Source organism: Petaurus breviceps, unplaced genomic scaffold (assembly GCF_028583685.1).
Source record: "Petaurus breviceps papuanus isolate PSGF00001 unplaced genomic scaffold, PetGlider_PUasm1.0 90847, whole genome shotgun sequence".
Classification (NCBI taxonomy): Eukaryota; Metazoa; Chordata; class Mammalia; order Diprotodontia; family Petauridae; genus Petaurus; species Petaurus breviceps.
Genome location: NW_027187360.1, coordinates 4,595,608 through 4,617,131, shown reverse-complemented (window position 1 = coordinate 4,617,131; position 21,524 = coordinate 4,595,608). Strand labels below are relative to the sequence as shown.

The following is a 21,524-nucleotide window of genomic DNA, read 5'->3' as shown; positions in this document are numbered from 1 at the left end:
GCTTTTGCACCTAGGACCTTGTCATTTGCACTACCATTGAACCCTTTGAGGTTTCTGAGCCTTTACATCCATCATGAGATGAATTTGTTTCCATGGGTCACCTCCCCTTTCCCCCCACCCTCATTACATTGTGAGCTGCTTGAGAGCAGGGACTGTCTTTTTAATTTTTTTTTGTATGCCTAATGCTTAGCACAATGGTAGGTACATAGTAAGTGCTTAATAAATGATTTTTCATTCAATTCAACAATTTAGCAAACTTTAAATACCTTTAATAAAGTACTATGTTATTCTCTGTGGTAAGATACAAAGTATAGATGAGGTCTCACCCTTCATAGAATTTAAAGTTTAGTAACAGTTTCCATTTCACCTTGTTGGGGCTTTTGGGTTATCACTTTTATTCATCTATGGATTCCTCCCATATTTACAGTTTTCAACCATTTTAAGGGTTTAAAAAGCTACCATTATGATTATAACCCATCTCCTATGTCAAGCATTAATGGAGGTCTGAGAAGGTTGCTTCTCAGTAACAGTCCTTATTCTCCATGTAAAACTGTAATGCAGTGAGTTTCCTACTGTTGTATCATTTTGGAGGGATGGCTACTTATCTCTGTCCCTCCAGTCACTCCCCCACCTATTGAGAAGGCAAACAATATTATATCCTTTATATGTATGAAGTCATGTAAGACATATTTTCATGTTAGCCTTTTACTAAAAAAAAAAAAAGCCAGAAAAATAAAAGGAAAGGAAATATTGCTTCAGTATGCACTCAGAATTGAAAGAATGAGTCCTCTGAATGAATTTCTTCAAAGTCTAGTACATATCTAAGGTTCTGCAGTGCATAGAATAGCTGGCAATATAAAGTACAGTATTTTTTATTAAACCTGATGAAACCATGTGAACTTGGGCAAGTCACTTAATCCCAATTGCTTCCCAAAAAGCAAAAAAAAAAAATAACATATGCCACAATAAACAATGTACAAAAACCCTTCCCCCAATAAGATCTCTGAGCAAGCACTGAGGGGAAACAAATATAAGTACTCCTTGAGGAAAAGCAGCTGAATTCCAGCTCTTCTGAAAAGTTAAGTCAAATAAAGCCAGCCTTTTGGTATTTACAGTTTACATTTTATTGCAAACCTGTTTCTTGTACATGGTTCCAGACTATTTATGATTTAGATATTATTGACACGTCCAAATAAATGTTCTGAGGCCAGGGAAAAACCATTGCTTATGCACATCCAACTCTTTTAATTGAGCAGGATTTGTATGCTTGGACACTTCCCACTGTTGAAGGTTCAGGCAGCAGAGATGGTCAGGTTAAGTCTAACTCCAAGTGGCTGTAGTGGCAGCTACACAGGAGAAATCTAGGCCAGCAAAGCTGCCTATGTTAGAGTATGAGAGCAACATTTAGTGACCACTGAATGTTATAACATAGTAACAATATTTAACATACTATCTGTGTCTTATTCCTGGATTTACGAAGAGGCAAATTTCCTACCATTATTTAAATCTTTAAGCTATATTTCTGGTAACATGTAAGGCCTACTTAATCAGTTCACAGATCCTATATGTTCTATCTTGGGCTCTCAATATAGAAGTATTTCTGCAACACTGGCATAGGAAAATTTAAATACTGTTATAATGGAGGGAAGGTAGGTCATGGAATAGTAGATCCAGCAGCCAATCCCACTAGCTCTCAGCTACTATCTCTGCCATATTCTTTCCTTTATCCAGCAACTCCTGCAGGACAGGGTCCTCATCACTGAGTTAGGCATCAGACGCCCAGGAGGTAATGACACTGTGGTTATCTTCCTCCTCTAAGAAGCTCTCCCTGGTTGCAGCCCCAGGGTTCAGTCTGTTTTGCCAGGCCAAACGCTGCAAGGAACTTTGTTCCACATATTTCATTTTGAGGTATGTAGGAAGCACATTGCCTTGCTCGAATGTCTTTTGAATGAAGTTTTTCCATATCTCTTTGCAATGTCCAAAGGCACATAGGGCCCTGAGATCACCCACAACAACCAGCTGTGACTGGGCCCTGGTCATCACTATGTTAAGTAGTTGAGGCTCGTTGAAGAATTCCAGGTGGGTGGCTGAGTTGCTGAGCAAGCTCTCTTGGGTATGTACTGTGCTGAGGATGACTACTCGGAACTCACAACCTAGGTGAAGAGTCAAGACCAAAAAGTCAGAACATAGCCAGATTAGGTGGGATTCCTAAAGGTAGAGGATCCAGATGACCTTAGGAAGGAAACTAGGGCAGGGATGGAAGAGGTAGGGGAAACTACCCTGGGAATCAGTTTCCATTGTAGGAAAAAGAAATGGCCAAAACTAGAGACATTTGGCTCTGGGCCCCAATCCGAACCCCTCCAAATAGGCCTAGTTCTTTTTTTTTTTTTAAAGATTAATATATTTTATTTTTAAGAGAATTTTATTTTCTTCCCAATTATATGTCAAAACAATTTTTATCATTTATTTTTGCAAGTATAGCAGAACAGAACCAAGTACATATCCCTGGAGCTTATTTCTAGAGACTTTCAAATTGTCATCAAAACCTGTTGAGGACCACAAGCCAGTGAGACCCTGAAACTGATGGCTGAATAAGCCCCCTCAGGCAAAGGGCTTGCTGCCAGGCCAGATCGGTTCCCCATATCCCAAGGAAGAGTTCAAGCATGCAGGTGTGAGGATTGAATCCTCGAGATGAGGGTGGTGTTTTTGCCCCTGGCCTGGTAACACTGTAGTGCTCAAGGTCCACAGGGGAAAGCCATTAGGAAGCGTCCTATAAAAGGCTTTCACTCAAGACAATAAAAGAGACTCTATTTTCCACCACTCTTTGAGTCCCCATCTCTCTTTTAAACTCATACTCTCTCTCAGCCTCTGGATGGATAGAACTCTCGACCCTGCTGGTCATAGCAGGGCCCCCACATTCTCTCAGCCTTGCTGTGAGATGGCAGGGTTCCCTGCCTTGGCCCACTACAAAAACCATTAGTGACTACTCTTTGGTCAAAAACCTCTCTTGGGGGTTTTGACTTCACTGTATTCTTCTGACTTTGTGTCTTGTTCTTCCCTATCACAGAAGTAGCTTTTTGTGATGAGGTTCTTTTTTTGTTGTTGTTTGCTCATTTTTCTAGCTTATTTCTTGCCTTTGAATTGATGTTAAAGTTGGGCTGTGTTCCTGTGTTTTCTCTTGGAGAGAGGGGAGGATCACTGTCCCAAACTTCAGGATTTTTCACACTGATGTTTTTGGAATATGGGAGATTTTGGTGCTTCCAGGGTGGTATGATTTGGGGAAAGGTGTGGTTACTCCACTCCTGGTCTATACTCTGGTCCTTACCCAGGAAGTACCCCTGATCTTTTACGGTTACAGTCAATACTACTTCTCAGGGACCCTGCTCCCTTGGGATAGCAAAAATACAGTTCCTCAGGTTCCCTGATCCCTTGTGACTGAAAGAGGTACTGTTCCTCAGAGTTCTTGCTCTCCCTTGACCAAAAGTGTTCTTCCCTGCCCTTGAACTATGACCTAGAAGTGGGTATAGGTAACGGAGTTGCCAAACAGCTTCAAGTCCTATGTTGAATGCTAGCACAGGGGTCCCCTTTAGTCTTTGTCTGACCAGTTGGCAGATCACCTTACTACTTCTGGCTTGAGAGTACCCCAGACTCCTTCTGTTTCTGTTGCCATCACCTAGTCCCACCACCAATGTTGTATCCATATGATCTCTAGGCCAGCCTCCACTTTCATATCATAGATCTCTCCTTACAACCTCCTAAGTTGTCTTGGGCTGGAAGAATGTCTCAACCTAACCTTTTGTTGGCTTTTCCATTCTAAATTTTGATTTGGGGTGTTATTTTAAAGTTGTTTGGAAGGGAATGTTGGGAGAAGTTAGCAGTGTGCTTCCCCTCCCCTACTCCACCATCTTGGATCAACCCCTGGAAGTCCTCCAAATAGGTCTAGTTCTAAAGAAATTATGTACTTTCTCGCTGTAGAATGAGGGTTATCAAGGTGCCTGACACGTAGGATCAAGAGATATCCAGGTAGTGTGATCCAACAAAGAGCTTTTCCCTACCCCCTACTTCTTACCTCTGACCCCTGATGATAAGTCTGGATTCACCCCTAACTCCACTGCCAGTCAGTTTCTGGCTAAAATGGAACACACACAAAATTGTCTCTTTAATCAGGATGAGCAAAAAGAATCCCTGCTGTTGTTATAAAGAGAACACAATACCCAACCTCCTTAAGTGTGCCTCTCTTCCCCTATCTAAGGTGTGGCAACTAATATCTGACCATAGTCTTAGAAGGCCTGAGAAGGGATATGGAAGATTTCTATATCACCTCACACACACATATACAGAGACCCTTGAGGGATCCTTCATTATCAAATGAGATAACATTTATAAAAACCCTTATGTACCTGGCACATATATAAATGCTTATTTCCCTCCCTTCTCGTGTCCTTAATATGTGTCCTGATTTAAGATTCCAGACCTTAGAAAACAGGGTCCCCACCATCCATCCAGACCATTCAGGGGTCTGGCTATAGGAACAATGACCAGCCACTGAATGAAGGTCTAAATGGACAGCTAAAAAGACATCTCCCCCCCACTGGATACGTCACCTTCCAGTTTTATATCTCTGATACAAAATACTCACCTGGAACATTTTCAAAATTCTCCACTACCACTTCTCCCAGTTGCTTCTTCTCCAATTCTTCCCTCAGTCTTTTTACCTGGAGAATAGATCAGTAGATATCAGTAGAGATGGGGAACAAGGGTCAAGCCATGACCTCAGCCCAGAATAAGCTCCTTCCTCAAGCTTCCCACCCTGCATGACCAAACTCAATGCCAAACTTCAGCCTCCAAGTCAAATCAATCAGAACCATCAAAGAAGTCTGGGGCCTTCTCCTAGGGGAAGAATCCATCACTATATACTCTGCCTCCCTGTCCAGTACCACCTAACACAATAAAAAGGTTAAGACACCTTCCTCAGATTATTTCATAAATTATACCTCCTCTATGAAAACTTCATGGTGGTAATTAGGAAGAGGGAGGGAGGGAAGTTCACAGTCAGAGTCCAAGCCACTCAGAGTCAAGTCTCCCAGGCAAAACCCCACTGACAGCCAAGTGCAAAGAACTGAGGAAAAGCAGAGTTCTCCAGTCTAATCATGGCCACGTAGCTGCTCATCATTGTAGGAGAAAAAGGACTGGACTGGAATTGAGGACACTGGGGTTCATGCAGTAGAGATGGCCTTGGACTAGGAGGGAGGAGATTGACAAGTCAGGTGTCCTGTCCCTCAACTCCCCTTTCTTCCAATTTTGCCATTAACTGCTGGGTCTTGGGATTTCCCTCCAATCCTTCTGCCCAATTATTTCCGCCCTCCCCTAACAAACATACTTGTGTTTATTCAAAAATACTTGTGATCATAAAGAACACAAGCTATTGAGGTGTCTGCTAAAGGTAATCATTCTACTACTACCTGTATGTGTTTATCTACAAAGATAGGGATAAGAACTAGGCCTGAGATTTTACTAGAATTGGAAACTCCCAGTTGGGGAAGTCCTCTATCGATATAGGTTGGCATATCTTCTTAGAAAGTTGTCTAGAGAGCTCTGAGAGGTTGTTACTTTCCCAAGGTCACACAGCCAACATGGGTGGGGACAGGCCTTGAACCCAAGTTATATTGCTTTCATTAGAACATGTGGCCTTTTGAGCATGTTTATCTTGAAACATATACTTGATCAAGATGAATCATGATGAACCTCAGAGTTCCTTTCTTTTTTTCAGAGGAGAAAAGTTTAGATCATAAAAGGATTCAAAGGTGATTACTTTCCCCTCTCCCCCACCTCTGCCCTCATCCTTATTAATGCATACTGCCCAAGGATGCCATAAAGACTATGGGACTTCCAGAGTGCCCATGGGGCATTTTGAACAATTGGTTTCGAGGTGAGAGATTATAGACAAAACTCCCCAAATCTGTTGCTTATTAGTTTTGTTACTTTTCTTCCTTCTTCATCCTTTTTTTTTAATCCTTTAAAAAATAGTCTTTGTTATATGGAGTGGCTCTTATGAAGGGATAGGGGTACTAGAAGAAATTAGGCAATGTAACAACAAATTATATCAATAAAATTTTTAAAGGAAAAAAAATATATAGACAAGGTCCTGAATACCTGTTTACAAAACAAGATTCTATCTATTATCCCTGTGGGAGAGAGAAGAAGGGAGGGGCCAATTACCTGAGAGCCATGGGACACAACACAAATTTGTTTCTGATCAGGGCTGCCCCATTGGTAGACCCAGCCTTCATAGAATTCCTGTACCCTCTTTATGACCTCCACTATTTCAGCCTTGTTTAACCATGATGCCATTGAGATATCTTTTTCAGGAGTACCAGACACATAGCAAAACATAAGAGGGTACTGCCACGGATGTTCGGGGATTCCACTATCCTGAACAGGGATTTTGCTGGCCCCATAGAAATTGTGAAACATGAAGGGAATGATGGCTTTGGTGGTACAGTAGTTTTCATGGAAGATGATCCTGCACTGGGAAGCTAATTGGTGAGTCTCCTGCTGGTAGTGCTGGAACAGCCGATTGAATAGTGAATGGTCAGCAGACTTCCTGTCCCCCACACTAAAGAGTTTGGGGGTGCTTTGCATGTGGTCTCCAGCCAGGGCAATGCGTGTGTCTTGGGTAGCATAAACCAGTGGCAGTATGGCTTCATACTCTAACATCTGAGCAGCCTCATCTATGAGGATATGGGGAAAAAAAGCCAGGTGGCACATGAAGGTTGTAGGATAAGGTGGTGGTAGTGACAATAATGGAGTGCTGTTTCAGTTCATCCTGTGTTGGGAAGCGGAATGAGCACCCATCTTCTGAGAGGCAGCAGTACTGCAGTGTGGTTGGGTCTGTCTGATGCAAGAAGCTCTCGATGTGCTTGACCCTCAGGGGTATGACCTCAGGGTGTCCAGCTGTGGCATAGACATGAAAATATTCCCAGATGTAGACATCAGCAGCACTGCAGAGGGGAAACAAAAGAGGTTGAGGAATAAGGCAACAGGATTCCTTCAACTACTTCAGTTCAATTCAATAAGAATTTCCTACCTCCTATGTTCAAGACACTGGGATTGGGATACAATTTTGGATTACAATTGGGATATAAAATTGGGATACAAAGAAAAAAAATGACAAAGTCTCTATTCCTTAAGGAGGTTATAGTTTGCCAGGAGGTCCAAACTGTACCATGTAAAATAAGAGTATCAGAGAGGAAAAGAAGAGGTTCAAAGTGCTTGTGGGAAATCTGATCATCTGTCAAGAAGCATTTATTACACACTGTGCTAAGCACTCTGTTCAGGGAAAGGAGAGATGGAGAGAAGGGGTGGGACAGGAGACAGAGACATATACAGAGACAGAGAGATTTGTCAATTTGTCAAATTTGTTGGTTATCCATCATAAAACGTTAATCCCAGGGTGTCCTCCAACCTATTGTCTAGGTGAACTTGGAGATGGCAGACTCAGACCTGAGGGGGAAACACCCAGTGAGGAAGGTAGAGCTCCTTCCTCCCAGTTTGACAGTCTGTTCCAAAAAAGTCTATGCATTAGCCACAGCTCGAATTATCTATGTCACTGGCTCAGTCCAGTGGTGCAGAAAATTAGGGACTGACTATATAGAACCACCTGGGAAAACTGGGCTAATGTGCCCTAAGGTAAAATGGAATGGCTAAAACAGCTGGGCCCCAAAGAGCTCCTCTTTCTATGTCTTCTTTTTATTCTCCCCCTCCAAATCCACCTCTGCTGGGGTGGAGTTGGGGAAATGGCTGCCATCAACCCTACATAGGCCCCAGAGGGTAGGGTATTCAAAGTTTTCTGACTTTCTTGACGTTGCCAGTAGGAAAAACTCTCCTTTTTCCACTAACTGGGGGTGGGGAATGGGAAATGTGTGTGGGGAAATGGAAATCAAGGCCTTTAAAAAAGTTATTTTTTACCTAGATGAAAGAACTAACAAAAACAAAGAACACAGGATTTTACAAAGGGTTCAGTTTATCTTTGTTCTTCAACCCAGGTTCAACCAGGACCTAATCTTAATTTAATGCTGGTATAGTCCTGATAGCATGCTGGTCTAATGCTGGTCCAGAGCTAGTTGAATCTCTGGTCCAAGCCTGGTTTGATCCAGCTCCATATATAGTCTCATTTGTTCCAGCTATGGTCCAATGATGATCCAATCCTGGTCCATTCCTGTCCATCTTTGGTCTAACCTTGGTCCAAGTGATGGTCTAACCATGATCTAATCCGGGTTCTACCTCAGTTCAACCAACCTTGGTCTAAACCTAGTCTAATACTGGTCTAAACTCAGTCAAAATGAGCAAGGTCTAATCCCAGTTCAACCCACATCCAGCCTGGGTCCAATTTTGTATAGATACAACATAGGCCTCTAATTTATTTCCATCTTCTCCCCTCTTTATCACCCATCATAGGGATGAAGGCTTGAAACCAACAGTGATATATGTCCTAAAGTGGATGGTTCTTAGTTTATATCATTCTAAATTCAAATTGAAAGCACATCAAATGGACTTTGGCAGGAAACATAGCCCAAAATGGACAAGGGCAGTAAACAAGTAAAAAAGTTATTTATAGGAAGTCCCTGCTCTTGTCAGAAAATTAGGCAATCAGCACAGAAGGACATAGAAGCTGTCATACTGTTCCAAGGCCATGAAGATTAGGAAACCCTAGTGACTAGATTAGGTGATATTTTGAGAAAACATAGCAAGCCAGCTCAGAGGAAATGGGAAATAATAAGCAATTGAAAACAAAAATCAGAAAAAAAGATCTTCTCTATAGATAGAAAGAAAATTACTCTGTTCTGTGCAAAGTAGTATTAATGATCATGAACCTGATACCAACAGCAACATCTACACTCCAATCCCAGCCCCAGGTCCCTTTCCTAGAATAGGTCTAGGAATTCAAAACCCAACATCCTAAAGAACATTTGGGATTAATTTCCTACAAATATGTATTCCCTTGTCTTTGTCCACACTGACCATGACCCCAAAGCCAGTCTCAATTGAAGTGTGATGTAACACTAATCCTTATGTCAAACCTGATTACCAAGTCTTTTTTATCTTCAACCACTTTCTAGAGCCAGTGCCTACCTGCATTTCCCACTGGCATCTCAAACCAAACATTTCTCACAATGAACCCATCATTTGCACCTTCTTCCTAAATCATCTCTGGCAATGGCAGCACCAAAATCGCACCCTCCCAGCTTAAAGTCATCTTTGACCCTTCCTTGTCCTATACTCCACATATGCAACCAAATGGCAAGTCCTTTAGTTTCTACCTCCCCATGTTTCAAATGCAACTTTCCTCAACTACCACTTCCCCCTGATTTAACCCTCTTCTCTTTTCATCCAGATTATTGCAGTAGCTTCCAAACTAGACTTTCTGCTGATATGACTTTACAGATGGTAGATGCTGGTGCCTTTCCCATCTATTCTCCATACCACATGCTGGGCAGTCTTCTCAATGCACTACTATGATCCCATTACCCCTCTTCTTAAAAATCTCCAGTGGCTGCCCATTTCATACTGAATCAGGTTTCAATTCCTGACCTTGGTATTCAAGGCCTTTCACAATCTGTCCAGGCCCTACCAAAAGAACTTATTTGTCTTCATGTATTCCAGGTTCTATCAAAATTAAGATCACTTTCTTCCCTGTTTTCATCCTAACTTCTCCCATCTCTGTGCCTGTGCTCATACTCTCTTTCATATATAAAATAGAGCCATTGGTATGTTGGCAAATGTTTAGCAACTGGCCCTGAAGAAAAGAAAGGATTAAAAGCAAGAGAGGAGTAACCAAGACAAACTTCCTTTCTCAGGGACCTTTAAGTGGTCATCCAATCTACTGAGACACCTCCAGAGCCCAGAAACTTATTTACCTATCAGGCTTGTGCTGGTACCCAATCTCAGGGAGGAGGAGGCAGGGATTACACAAGACACACTTTTAAAGTTAAATATGAATTATTAAAATTTAAATCTTTCTTAAGTCTAGGCAAACAAAACAAAAAAATCAAGCCCTGCTTTGTATAGTTTGCTTATTTCTAAGTGTGTGTGTGTGTGTGTGTGTGTGTGTGTGTGTGTGTGTATGCTCACACTGAAATTTTTAACAGCCAGAAAGCTGGTCCAGTTTGAGCTGACTCCAACACACCACTGAAGAGCTCTCTACCATCATCAAATCAATCTCTTAACTAGTAATATCCATCTCTTCAAGGTCTACCTTAGGTTCTACCTCCACCATGAATATTCTACCCCCCCATTCACACCCATATCCAAATGAAAGTCATCTCTTTCCTCATTTTGCCTGGCCCTCCTTTGCCCCAATCACATTCTACCTTGTACCAGCTTTATTTGTATAACCCAGAGAAGTGAAAACTGGTGGACTACATGATAGCTGTCTTTGAATATTTGCAAAGCTGCCATAAGAAGGAGAGATTGCTTGACCCCAAAGGGTAGAAACAGAAGTCCGTAGGGGAAGGGATTTACAAAGAGATTTTTTTTTAAGTTGATCACTTCAAATCTCATCACTATACTGTTAACTCAGCCATGGATAGTCAACATATTCCTACCTCCTTCAGCCTCTTCTCACATCTGGAGGGTGGAGCACTAAACTCCACCCAAAGCTTTCCTTTATGGAGTACAAAATCTGGACTTTCAGTTCACTCCACTTTCCATCAGCAGCTCTGCTTGGCCTCAACTCCTCACACCATGGTACCCCTGGTGTCTCTCGCTACCCCACTTTACAACTTCTTTTCATGTGTTATTTTCCCCATTAAATTAGAAACCATGTGAAGGCAGGTACTGTCTTTTCTTATCTGTCCCCCAGAACTTAGGTGCTAAGTACGTGTTTATTGGATTGAATAGAATTGAAAAAATTGAAAAAAAGCTTCTCAACAATTAGAGTTGTCCTGCCTGGGAGAGGTGATGGGTACCCCCTCTCTGGGGTCTTCAGAGGTTGTAAGCAGGGATGTCATAGTGGAGATTTCTTTTCATTTATGGGTTAGACACTAGATGGCCCTTCTACCTCTAAAATTATGATTCTGAATCTGTGTATATATTACCTGTAAGAAAGTTATATCCACTTTAATATTTGTATCTTTAGTACATCACACACTACATTACAATGCACTTGATTCCTTTAGACTCCACTGAACTATACTACACCCATGGGTAGACCCACTACCTAGTGGCCACCTGATAAATGGAAGTTGAATTGAGCCCCAGTCTTGACTCAAGGAGGTAGCCTCTGCCCCAGTCCCAGTCCAGCTCACCTGTCAGTGTGGGTACAGATCAACACCTTGGCGTTTGACTGTTTGATCACCTCCAGTGTGGCCCATGCTAATGTGTGTGTCTTGCCTGTCCCAAATGGGCCACAAATGAGCAGTGGAGGCACTTGCCTCTTCCCACTAGCTGTGCCTGTGATATAGGAAATGGCCTGCTTCTGTTTAGCATTGCAGAAGATCTCCTGGGTAGGTGGCATCAAAGAAGGCAGAGAACAGGCAGGTGTGTCGATGGCTTGATGCCACTTGCCAAATACCATCCTGTCAATTTGGAACTGGATTTCTATAAGCTGAGAATCTCCATCCTCAAGCCCTAAAGCAGAGCAGTAGTGGTCTGGCAGCAGGAGCCACACGTTTAGTTCTGAAGTGGTCTTAACCTTCACTTGAACTTCATACACGCAGTTGTCAGGCGCAGGGATGGGCACTACATAAGCAGTAGTAACAGCCTTGCTTAGAAAGAAGCCCTGGTCTGTGTCTGGTGTAAGGGAGCAAGGGATTCATCCCTTCACATGTGATTTTCCTTGTGCTTCAAACTTCATGCCCGTTGCTGAGATCTGTACCTTGGAGGACAAGGTGCCTTGCACCTGAGGTTCAGTCTATGGAACAGGGAAGAATGAGCTGGTGGGCTGAACCTCTCTGATTCTAACCCATCTAACTCCCCCAAACAGTACTACATTTCCATTCTGGTATCATCTCCTTATCTCCCATGGCTCTGATTACCCTAGACAGCTGAGGATATCATACAGAGACAGTAAAACAGTTGATTCAAGATAGCTTTTGATCACAATAGGGAACTCAACAACCTCACCCTTAAATCACTGCCAGACCTTGACAGCAAAACCCTAATTCATGACATTTAGTAGGGCCCTTCAATGCATATACCAATTCATTCAAGTATCACAAATCTCTTAGCTCCATGGGTTCAGTACTATGATCCCCACTTGACAGACATGCAAAATGGGGCCCAGAAGTGACCTGATTTGCCTAAGATCATACAGCTAACTGGGGGTGGAGCCAGGCTTCCTGGCTAACAAAACTGTCATTGCCCCTTTTTGGGTTCCCTGCTTCTTGTCCCCCCCCCACCTTGCTTCCCTACCTTACCCAATGCCTCTGTTGCTGAGCCTCCTCCTCCATGTATAAGAATTGGTGCCTCCTGTCCCGATAGTTGGCCAGAGTTATAGGGATCTTGGTTGAAGCTATTGACTTGCAGTAGTCCAGTTCCTGAGAGCTCACATTGTACTTGGCTAGCAGCTTTACCTGCTCAGCTGTTCTGGCCACACTGGGCACCACGCAACGATTCCCACTATGCCAGTGGGACATCTCTAGAAGACAACCATGATCCTGGATAAAGGTGGGCAGGGCTCCAGGTGCCTCCTTCTGGCCCACCTGAACATGGAGCTTCTGTACCAGGACAGGCTGGCGTCCAAAGTCAAAGGCTACCCACTGATCATAATTGCCAATGGTGATACACTCCACATGCACCTCCACGTGGAAGGTCATCACTGCAGCACCATGGACCCAGAACTTTGAGCCTTGGGCATAAAGCTGTCCTGGCAGAAGCTCAGGACCCCCCAAGGAGAACATTGCTCCCATACGCTGTTTGAGGAGGGCCACATGTCTCAGTGGTCGTCGACCCTACATAGGTGGTGGGGGAGAGAGATGGTGTAACCTCAGCAGTGTGATCCATCTACCCCTGTCCTCCTTTCCCTCTCCCTTCCTTTCCCCTAATTCCCTTCTTTCCTCCCAAAGCCAGACCAGGGTCTCATAGCTGCTCCCCTAGTAACTGCCCCAGAGGTCAGGATCCACTCTAGCACAAGCCTTCTAGATGCCCAATTCCCTTAGTCATATCTCCATGGGCTACCCTGCAACCTCACATCTTGAGTGATCGCTGCCAGTACTAAGAGGACGAGACAGGATTGGCCCCTGAAATGCCAGGACCAGGATGAAAACTCCACATGTACACTCCTCCAAACGGCGGCACAAGCCTTTGAATGGATAATACATTTCCAACTGCGTCGTGATTTTTTGTCCTTTTCTTGGCACTGTAAGGGGTGGCCACAGTGAATGGTTATGTCATGTACAGACCTAGATCTCTGATGAGGAGCAGACAGACACAGGGAGCTGTTAGTAGAAGGGATACTGTCCCAACCGACTGCTACCCCAACTGTCCGTGGGACTAAATTCAGATTCTTCCCATTTTCACCCCTCTTCTGAAGTCCTTCCTCATAGTCCTTTCCCTGAACCCTACTCACCACGAGCATTTCATTGCTATTGTCCTGATATTCACGGAAAAGTCGGTGCTGGAAGAAGAGGAGTCCATGCTTCCAGGCTGAGTCCTCCCTCATCTGGATGGTCAGTGCCTGAAGAATCCATTCCTGTAGCTCTCCCAGGGAATGTGCTTTGGCACATACATTTCTGTAGGGAGAGATATCCTGCCTGACAGAATGGAGAACCCAAAGAGAATAGTCAATTGAGGGATGAGAGCTCTGCCCTTTCTCTCATGCTGCCCCATGGAACAGTATCAAAGTCAGATAGAAAGTATACTGAATTTGGAATCTGAAGAACTGGGGTTTCAAATCCCAACTCTTAGATTTAACTATCTATGTGGACTTGAACAGTTCCCATCATTTTGCCCAATTGCCTCATCTGTAAAAGGAGAGGACTGAATTAGATGACTTATGAAATCCCTTACAACTCAATCTAATATCCTATGAGGCCATCTCAATGTTCTGGTTTGGAGAGGGACAGGAACATGTGAAAGGAGTGATTAGTATAGACTTTTCCCAAAGGCTTGATCCCTGAGCTTGAGTTCTGGGGGCTGGTTCACTTGCTTATATGAAATCTAGATCTTGATGAGGAAGGATGGAAAGGAGTGGTCAAGGTATCCAGTGTTTCCCCAGACAGCTGAGCCTTGGGAGGTTGGGATTGGGGGGTGGCACTAAAGGGTGGTCCTATTCCACAGATGATATAGTGGAAAGAACTCTGACCTTAGGTACTAGAATTCTACAACTGTATCTGACTGTAAGATCACTTTTACCTGATACAGGTCACAAGCCTTTCTGTGTCTATTTCCTTATCTGAAAATTGGGGAAAATAACTGTCCTGCTTAATTCCTAGAGTTGTTCTGATGACCAAATGAGATACACTGTGAAAACTCAAATCTTTAGTATACAAGAGACATTTCCTGGTCTCTTCTCCCCCCTTCACCACATTATCCTACTCTAGCTAGCCCCACCTCTCCACAGTGCCTCCTTTCTGAGATTACCTTTCATTTACACTGTGTATTTACCTTTGTATGTGTTTACATTTTGTTCATATGTAGTTGTTTATTTGTTGTTTCCACATTTAAAAAAGTAGAATGCGAGGTCCTTGAAGGTACTTTCTTTTTATCCCCAGCACTGATCAGTGTGTCTGACACCTTCAGAAGTGTGGCTTGTAGATTGACTGAGTATAAACCATGCACTGAGGGCATGGGCTTACTATTATGGATCCAAGCCTAATCAGTCCTGCTCACAGAAACTTAAAATTTGTTGATAAATGAAGGAGAAGAGGTAAAGTGGGAAGAAAGCTCCTTGAAAGTAGCTTCTAACTGCTCTTCCCTCCTTACACAGTGCCTAGCCTAGGGTCAGCCACACAATCCATGTTCAACAAGGGATTGTTAAACAAAGCACTGCTTTCCCACCTCTGGGGCCTTACCTGGGGCACAGTTTGAATTCACTGACTCCGATGGTGGGGGGTCGATGTTCCCATAGGGCCCCCTGCTCATAGGACACCCTCAGTTTGTGCTCTACAGAGGAGTAGTGATTCTTGAAACTCTCTTGTGAGCCAAAGGGCACATGGCAGGCCTGGCAGTCCAGTTGAATCCGGGCTGAAGAGACTGGACTCTCATCGCCACCACCATCCTTCCCACTGACCCCGGCCCTTCCTTCACACTCCAAAGTGGTTCGAATCAAGTCAGGGCAAAACAGGTAGTCACTAGCCTCAGCTTCCCACACTGCCATTTCTACATCACTATGAGCATAAATGCAGTCAGTGACTCCCTGCTGACATGGCTGCCCTCGAGACACAACCATACAATATTCCAAGAAGAAACTTCTCCTCAGGAGTTTGGGCCTGATCACCACTCGATGTACCAGAACGGAGCCAGAAGACCAATGCTCTGGGCACACCAAGTTTGGACCCCAGCGAGTCACCTGTGGGGGGCAGCAGTTCTCAAAGCAGGCCTTACAGATTTCCTGAAAGTAGCCTCCAAATTCTGCCCAAATTTTCTCAACTATTCTCTGGCTCCTGGGGGGCCAGTGGTACAAGTTGTTTTGCACTTCGGCTTTTAGCCATAACCTGGGGATATAGTTCTGCCTTTCGAAAGTCCAAACCATTGCTTCCTCTGGGCTGCTGGCAAATGTGTACTGGCCATGTCTCCAGCAGCCTGCCCCATGCCTGTAAAAGTGGCACACTTCATAGTGTCTGGGTTTGGGGAAGATGGGCCTCCGGCGAACCTTTCTCCACCCTTGATGTGGAGGAGTTCCCTTGGCTCTTGTGAGGAGGATCTCCCCAGGGCAATGGTGATCTATGATTTGCCATATATATGTGCTCTCGTCCAGTGGCTCCGCACAGACTGAGCAGCCCACAAGAAGCTCCAGCTGGCTCTGGAGCTCATCCAGAAGCACTTTTTGCCTGGACAGCACCTCTTTCCCCAGGATGATGGAGCTGGCTATGAAATAGCCAGGGCTTCTAGCTAAAACTCCTTCAGGCACCAGGAACATTGGGTCACTTGGCAGCAGGCACAGCAAGGTCCTTGAAGTGACTGGTCTTCGGGATCAGTTTCTTTCCCAAATTAAAAACCCTAAGGAAAAAGGAATAGTCAGAAGTCTGAAGAGGAATTGGAAGGGGATGTGGGGCAGAGGAAATGGCTCCTTCAAGGCAAAAACCATCTCCTGCTCCCTCTAAGCCTGTGTTGGGCCCATCAGGGGAAGGAAAGTGGAAGCATGGCCCTGCCTCGGGGTAGTCCCCGGTATGGAAGGGAATCAAAACTAAAGACACATAAGGCTCTACAGGTCATAGTGAAAAACATGGAAATCAATACCTAATTAATTACAACTCTGGGAAAAGGACATAAGATAACGGGAGTGACCCTGAGGACAGGGTGATCAGAGGTAGACAAGGTTAATTTTGGAAGACTAAACTTCATAAAGAAGTAAATTTGGAGCAGAATTTGGAAATATAGAGGGACATGGTTTTGTGAGAAGAAGGGAAGCTTCAGGTTTGAGTACTTTTCCAATTTGAAGAAAAGAAATTTTCTCTTTTAACCATCTATAAAAATCAAAGGACAAACCCCTGTCAGACTCTCCTATGAATATTCCTCCTTATCTCCAACACTTGAAATGTCACCCAGGACTCCTCCAGGAGCTCATGGGACAATCTGCTTTTGATGGGGGAAAGGGGGGTCCTATGGTGACAACTCTACCTTAGAGAAGCAAGAAGGCAGGCAGACTGGCAGACACAGAGCTCTGCTCACAGATGGGGAGAAGGCCAAAGTTTCCCTCCCACAATCCCTTCTTCCATCCCCACCGCCAATTCCCAGAGTTTATTAGAAGAAATGCTCCAACATGCAGAGTGCCAAGCTGGCCCCTGGTCAGGAGAAATGATCACCACCACCACCTTCATTATTAAAACCTTCACCATCACCATCACTATGACCTAAAACCTCCACTATGGTTTTGTAGGGACATAGTAACCTTATGCAAATTAGTCCCTGAGGACTAATTTTCAATGACATCTCTTTCATTCTGTGCCTCCTAAACTTAAGAGACTTATCAATTCATTCTACAAACTAAGAAATTGGAGTCTCTTTTCAAAGCCTCCTGAGGCCACTAAACTTAAGAACCAATACACTAAGCTCCCACACAAAAAAAAAATTTCTATTAAAGGCAGTGGTAAGGGAGCCCTGAAGCTAAGGACAGAATCCCCCTGGCCCTTGATGACACAGAGCCCCACTATAGTCAGTCCTGCCTCTCTTCTCCCTTCCTCATGTCAATGGCTGAGATAGGCAGAGAGCCTCGGTATTGGTGGAGAGGGGGAAGAGCAAGTATTTTTTTTTTTGAAGATTCTCAGGGAATAGGCTAGGGAAAGAGGGGACCACATCCTTTTCTCTTTAAATCTTGAATTCTGCTTTTCCTATGCAATAAAAATAAGCCCCTGACTCACTTGATGTGCTTCAGTTTTCCTTTCAGATTCTCCTATAATGGAGAATCATATTACTTTAGCTTTGGAGTAATTTGAGCCAAAGTCTCAGAGAAATAAATCATATCTTAGGTACACTGGAACTGTTCTCCCTTCTCTATTAAGCAGAGGCACAGGACTATAGATGCATTACATTAGGTTAGCATAGCGACAATGGCTATTGATACTGCCAGCAGAGGTGAGTCTATCCCCTGCTCCTCCCCACTCCCTTCCCCCTCCTGCCCCACCCTGCTGAGGATGTTGCAGCATACTTCACTAAAACATCTGAACTCATTTAGAAGAGGTCCCTCCCTTCCTTATCTCACATGACTCAGACATCTCCCACCATCTTGTCCTTCACCCCTGCCTCTCATGAAAAGGTACCCCATCTCTTTGCTATGGTAAAACACACAATATGCACCCTTGAACCCATTCCTGCCATTCTTCTCCAGCACATTCCAGCCCTAACCTATTTCCAGATCTTCAATATCACATCTCCAGCTTCCTATTGTATATCTCAGAACTGGATGTCCCATAGATGTCTTAAACTTAAAAAACAGAACTCAGTATCTTTCTCCCAATCTCCCCCAAACTCCTAATTATATACAATCTATTGCCAAGGTCTGTAGATTCTACCTTTGTAACAGCTCTCAGTGTGTCCACTGTGCACTTTGCCAGTGCACTACAAGCCTCGACAGCCAAGCAAATAGCTTGCTGCTTGCTCTCCCTGCCTCAAGTCTCTCTCCACCCTAGTTTATTCTTCACTCAGCTGTCAAATTAATCTTCCTCAATTGCTGGTCTATATCACCCCCCTACTCCATTCAATAAACCCCAGTGGCTCTCTATTCCTTCCAAGATTGCATATAAAACTCTTAACTTTTTTAAAGTCTTTCACAACTTGGACCCTTCCTACACTGCCAATCTTACATCCAAGTACTCTATGATCCAGACATTGTCCTCCTTGCTGTTCCTAGAACAAGACACTCCCATCACACAACTGAGTTAATTTTCACTAACTGCCCCCCCATACCTGGAATCCTCTCCTTTCTAGTAGCTTCTTTTAGGTCTAGACTAAAATCTTACCTTCTGCAAGAAGCCTTTCATGACTTCCCTTAATGCTAATGCTTTGAAGGCCTTTGGGATTGCCTCCAATTTACCCTGTATAGATCTTGTAAAAAGTTATTGGCATGTTCTTTTTCCCTTATTAGAATGTGAACTCCTTAAAAGTAGGGATTGTTTTTGAGTCTTAGTACCACCAGTACTTAGCACAGTACTTGGCACCTAGTAAATGCTTAATATATGCCTGTTGATTGATTCACTGACTGGCAAGTGGAAGGACACATGAGGTTTGCAAGATAAAAAAAAAAAGAGACAATGTAATCAGTAAAATAAAGATGATACATCAAGTTAACACACCCCAAATCAAAGCTTTTTGTCCACCTTTCCATCTATGGGAAGTCACTCAGATTTCCCCACTGCATACTAGCAAAAATCAGTGAAGACACAGATTAGGACCTCACATTTCAGATAACTGTTACTGTAGGTTGCCACATCTCTCTAGTAGGGCTCAAGTCTTTCCAAGAAGGATTATTTGTCCTGGAAATATTGCATCTTTTGGGATTTTTTCTTCCTAAAAGGAGAGGGTTGGTTTTTTTTTTTTTGTTGTTGTTGTTGTTTGTTTGTTTCTTTTTAAAGACTTGCAGGAAAGGATAAAGGATCAATGAAACAAAGTATTTGTAAGTCACTTCCTCAAGCAGAAATTATTTTTCAGGAGACTGGCATAAGAACATCCCCTTAGAGAATCAGAACAACTTTAACGAGACTTAGAAGTGCTCTGGGTCACACAACCTAAGAATAGAGGATCGGGCTCTGGGAATAATGGCTGGAGGTGTGCCCCCATCTCCATTCCCATCCCTTTCCTCTCTTATCCCATCCACTACAGAGTCTGGACCAGGTAAGAACGTGAATCCTGCCCCACCTCTAGAAAGATCAACAGTCTGGGAACCCCGGACTTGCCTTGTCCAGTCGGGACTCAAGGCAAGCCGGTCAGGAATCCCTAAGTAAAATCTGCCTGGGAAAAGGAACAGGGCTCATCTTTGGTCTCTTCTCTCCGCACCGGCTCAGGATTAGGCCGATTATCCTCCTTACCTGCTGCCCTGGATCTAGACCTGATTCTCGCCGTCCTAGAAGTTCCCTCTAACCAACCAGCTAGGCGCTGGCCGCGGGTCCCAGCTGGCGATTTCTCTTTCTCCTCAGCTCACTCCGAATTCTGCTCCCGCCGCAATTCAAATTTACAACAATCTGCAAATTTTTCTCAGTTTGGACGACTACACCTACAATTGCCCCGCCCCTTATCTCAATCCGTTCATCCAGCCCTCCCCACACTCTTAGTCCGGGCTCCTCCTCCTCCCTCCCCATTTCCTCCCACCTCTCTCCTCCCTTCTCCCTCTCCAATAGCAGTTTCTAGTTTCCACCTTTCTCACTTCTGGCCCCGCCTCTTCCACGGGCTCACACGCCTACCCTGCCAGTACCTTCACAACACTTTCAAGTTAGGCAGAGATTTTAATGTCGACAATTCACACACATTCACAAACACATAGTGTCAATCTTCTCTCATAAGCTCCATATGAGCTTCGGTCACACGCAGATCCACTCTCTCCCACAGGTTCTATGAGTGTTAGAAACCAAAACACCGTATACTGGGTAAACTTTCTCACCATTTACACGGAACACTGTATAGAACAGTGCACGCAGAAGGTTATCTGTGTGTGTTTACAGAGAGAGAGACACAGAGACAGAGACAGACAGAGACAGAGACAAGGGACACCTTTTCCATAGACTCTGGCTCTTTCAAGACCAAGCTAAGACCCCTATACAGGATGACACATTCAAACTCAGGACTCTTACAGATCAACTCTGCATTCCTTCTAACTCCTGAAACCCCTATGTCAATGCCAGCACCAAACAGTCTGAATTATCTCGTAGCCTCCATATCACCAGGTCATTTCTGCCTTAGATTCTCTCAAATTCCTCCCCCTCCCCAGGCTCTCATATTCATCTCTCAGTCATCTCAGTCAAACTGCTATGATCATATGATCATATGACCTTAATTCCCCTCCCTCCCCTTAGTCCAAGCTTTCTTCTCTCAACCAGAAGAGCTGCAAGTTTCCAAACAGGTTTCCACGTCTCAAATTTCTCATTCTCTAAACCATTTTCCACAAACAGCCAGTGCATAGTAGGTCAGGAAGTTGATCCACCCCAGGGGAGCATAACTACTAACCCTTCCATTTCCAAGGGAGACAGTTAATGTCAAGAACTTGTTTGTCCCAAGGCATGATGGCACATCCCTGCCCACTCCATCCACATAGACTTGGCCCATTATGCAACCAGGTGAATTTTCCTAAAGTAGCACTCAGGTAATGTCTTTCCTCTGCCTAGTCTACAAAATAAATTCCAAAATCATTAGGTTACCATTCAAAGATCTTCACAATTTCTTGACAACCTTCTTTCATGCCTCTCTTCAACATTAATCCTAGCCAGGATGATCTATTCATGGTCCCCAGGAAACTCCAACCACATTTCTTCATCAGATCTTTGAATCACACTTTTCCACTCTGGAATACTTTTCTTTCTTCTCTCCATCTTTTCACATCCTAGTTACCCTTCAAGTCCCACTTCCTCCTTCTAGCCTTTCCCCACTACTCAGATCCTCTAAATTCCTTGCCAAACTGCCACCACTAACTCCCAGGTACTCCAAAGGGCCCATTCAGACATACAACCAGCCTCCCATGATGCTACCCAGAGAAGTAGGGGTTAGTACCTCCATGAAACCATCAAATAGAAGACCTTGGCTCCCTATATTGCTTTCTTTCCAGGCACCAAAACCCATATAAGAGTTACGGTGTCGATTCAAGGTTTTAACTTCCTGAGAGAAGATCTGAACGTTCTATTTTATACTTAGGCAAAATGTCTAGGAAAGGACACTCCTAC

General features: G+C 44.0%; 1 protein-coding gene across 1 annotated transcript; it reads right to left on the bottom strand.

Annotated features, from left to right (window-relative positions):
• Window positions 1-1,121: 1,121 nt before the first annotated feature.
• On the bottom strand, window positions 1,122-19,878 carry LOC138149588 (3'-5' exoribonuclease HELZ2-like). The gene is made up of 6 exons (XM_069072760.1): window positions 19,683-19,878; window positions 15,012-16,158; window positions 13,568-13,751; window positions 6,220-7,001; window positions 4,640-4,715; window positions 1,122-2,153 (listed from the first exon to the last, which is right to left on the bottom strand). Exons 2-4 carry the CDS (start codon window positions 16,076-16,078, stop codon window positions 6,993-6,995), a joined length of 1,260 nt encoding a protein of 419 aa, XP_068928861.1. The 5' UTR covers window positions 16,079-16,158; window positions 19,683-19,878; the 3' UTR covers window positions 1,122-2,153; window positions 4,640-4,715; window positions 6,220-6,992.
• Window positions 19,879-21,524: the final 1,646 nt, after the last annotated feature.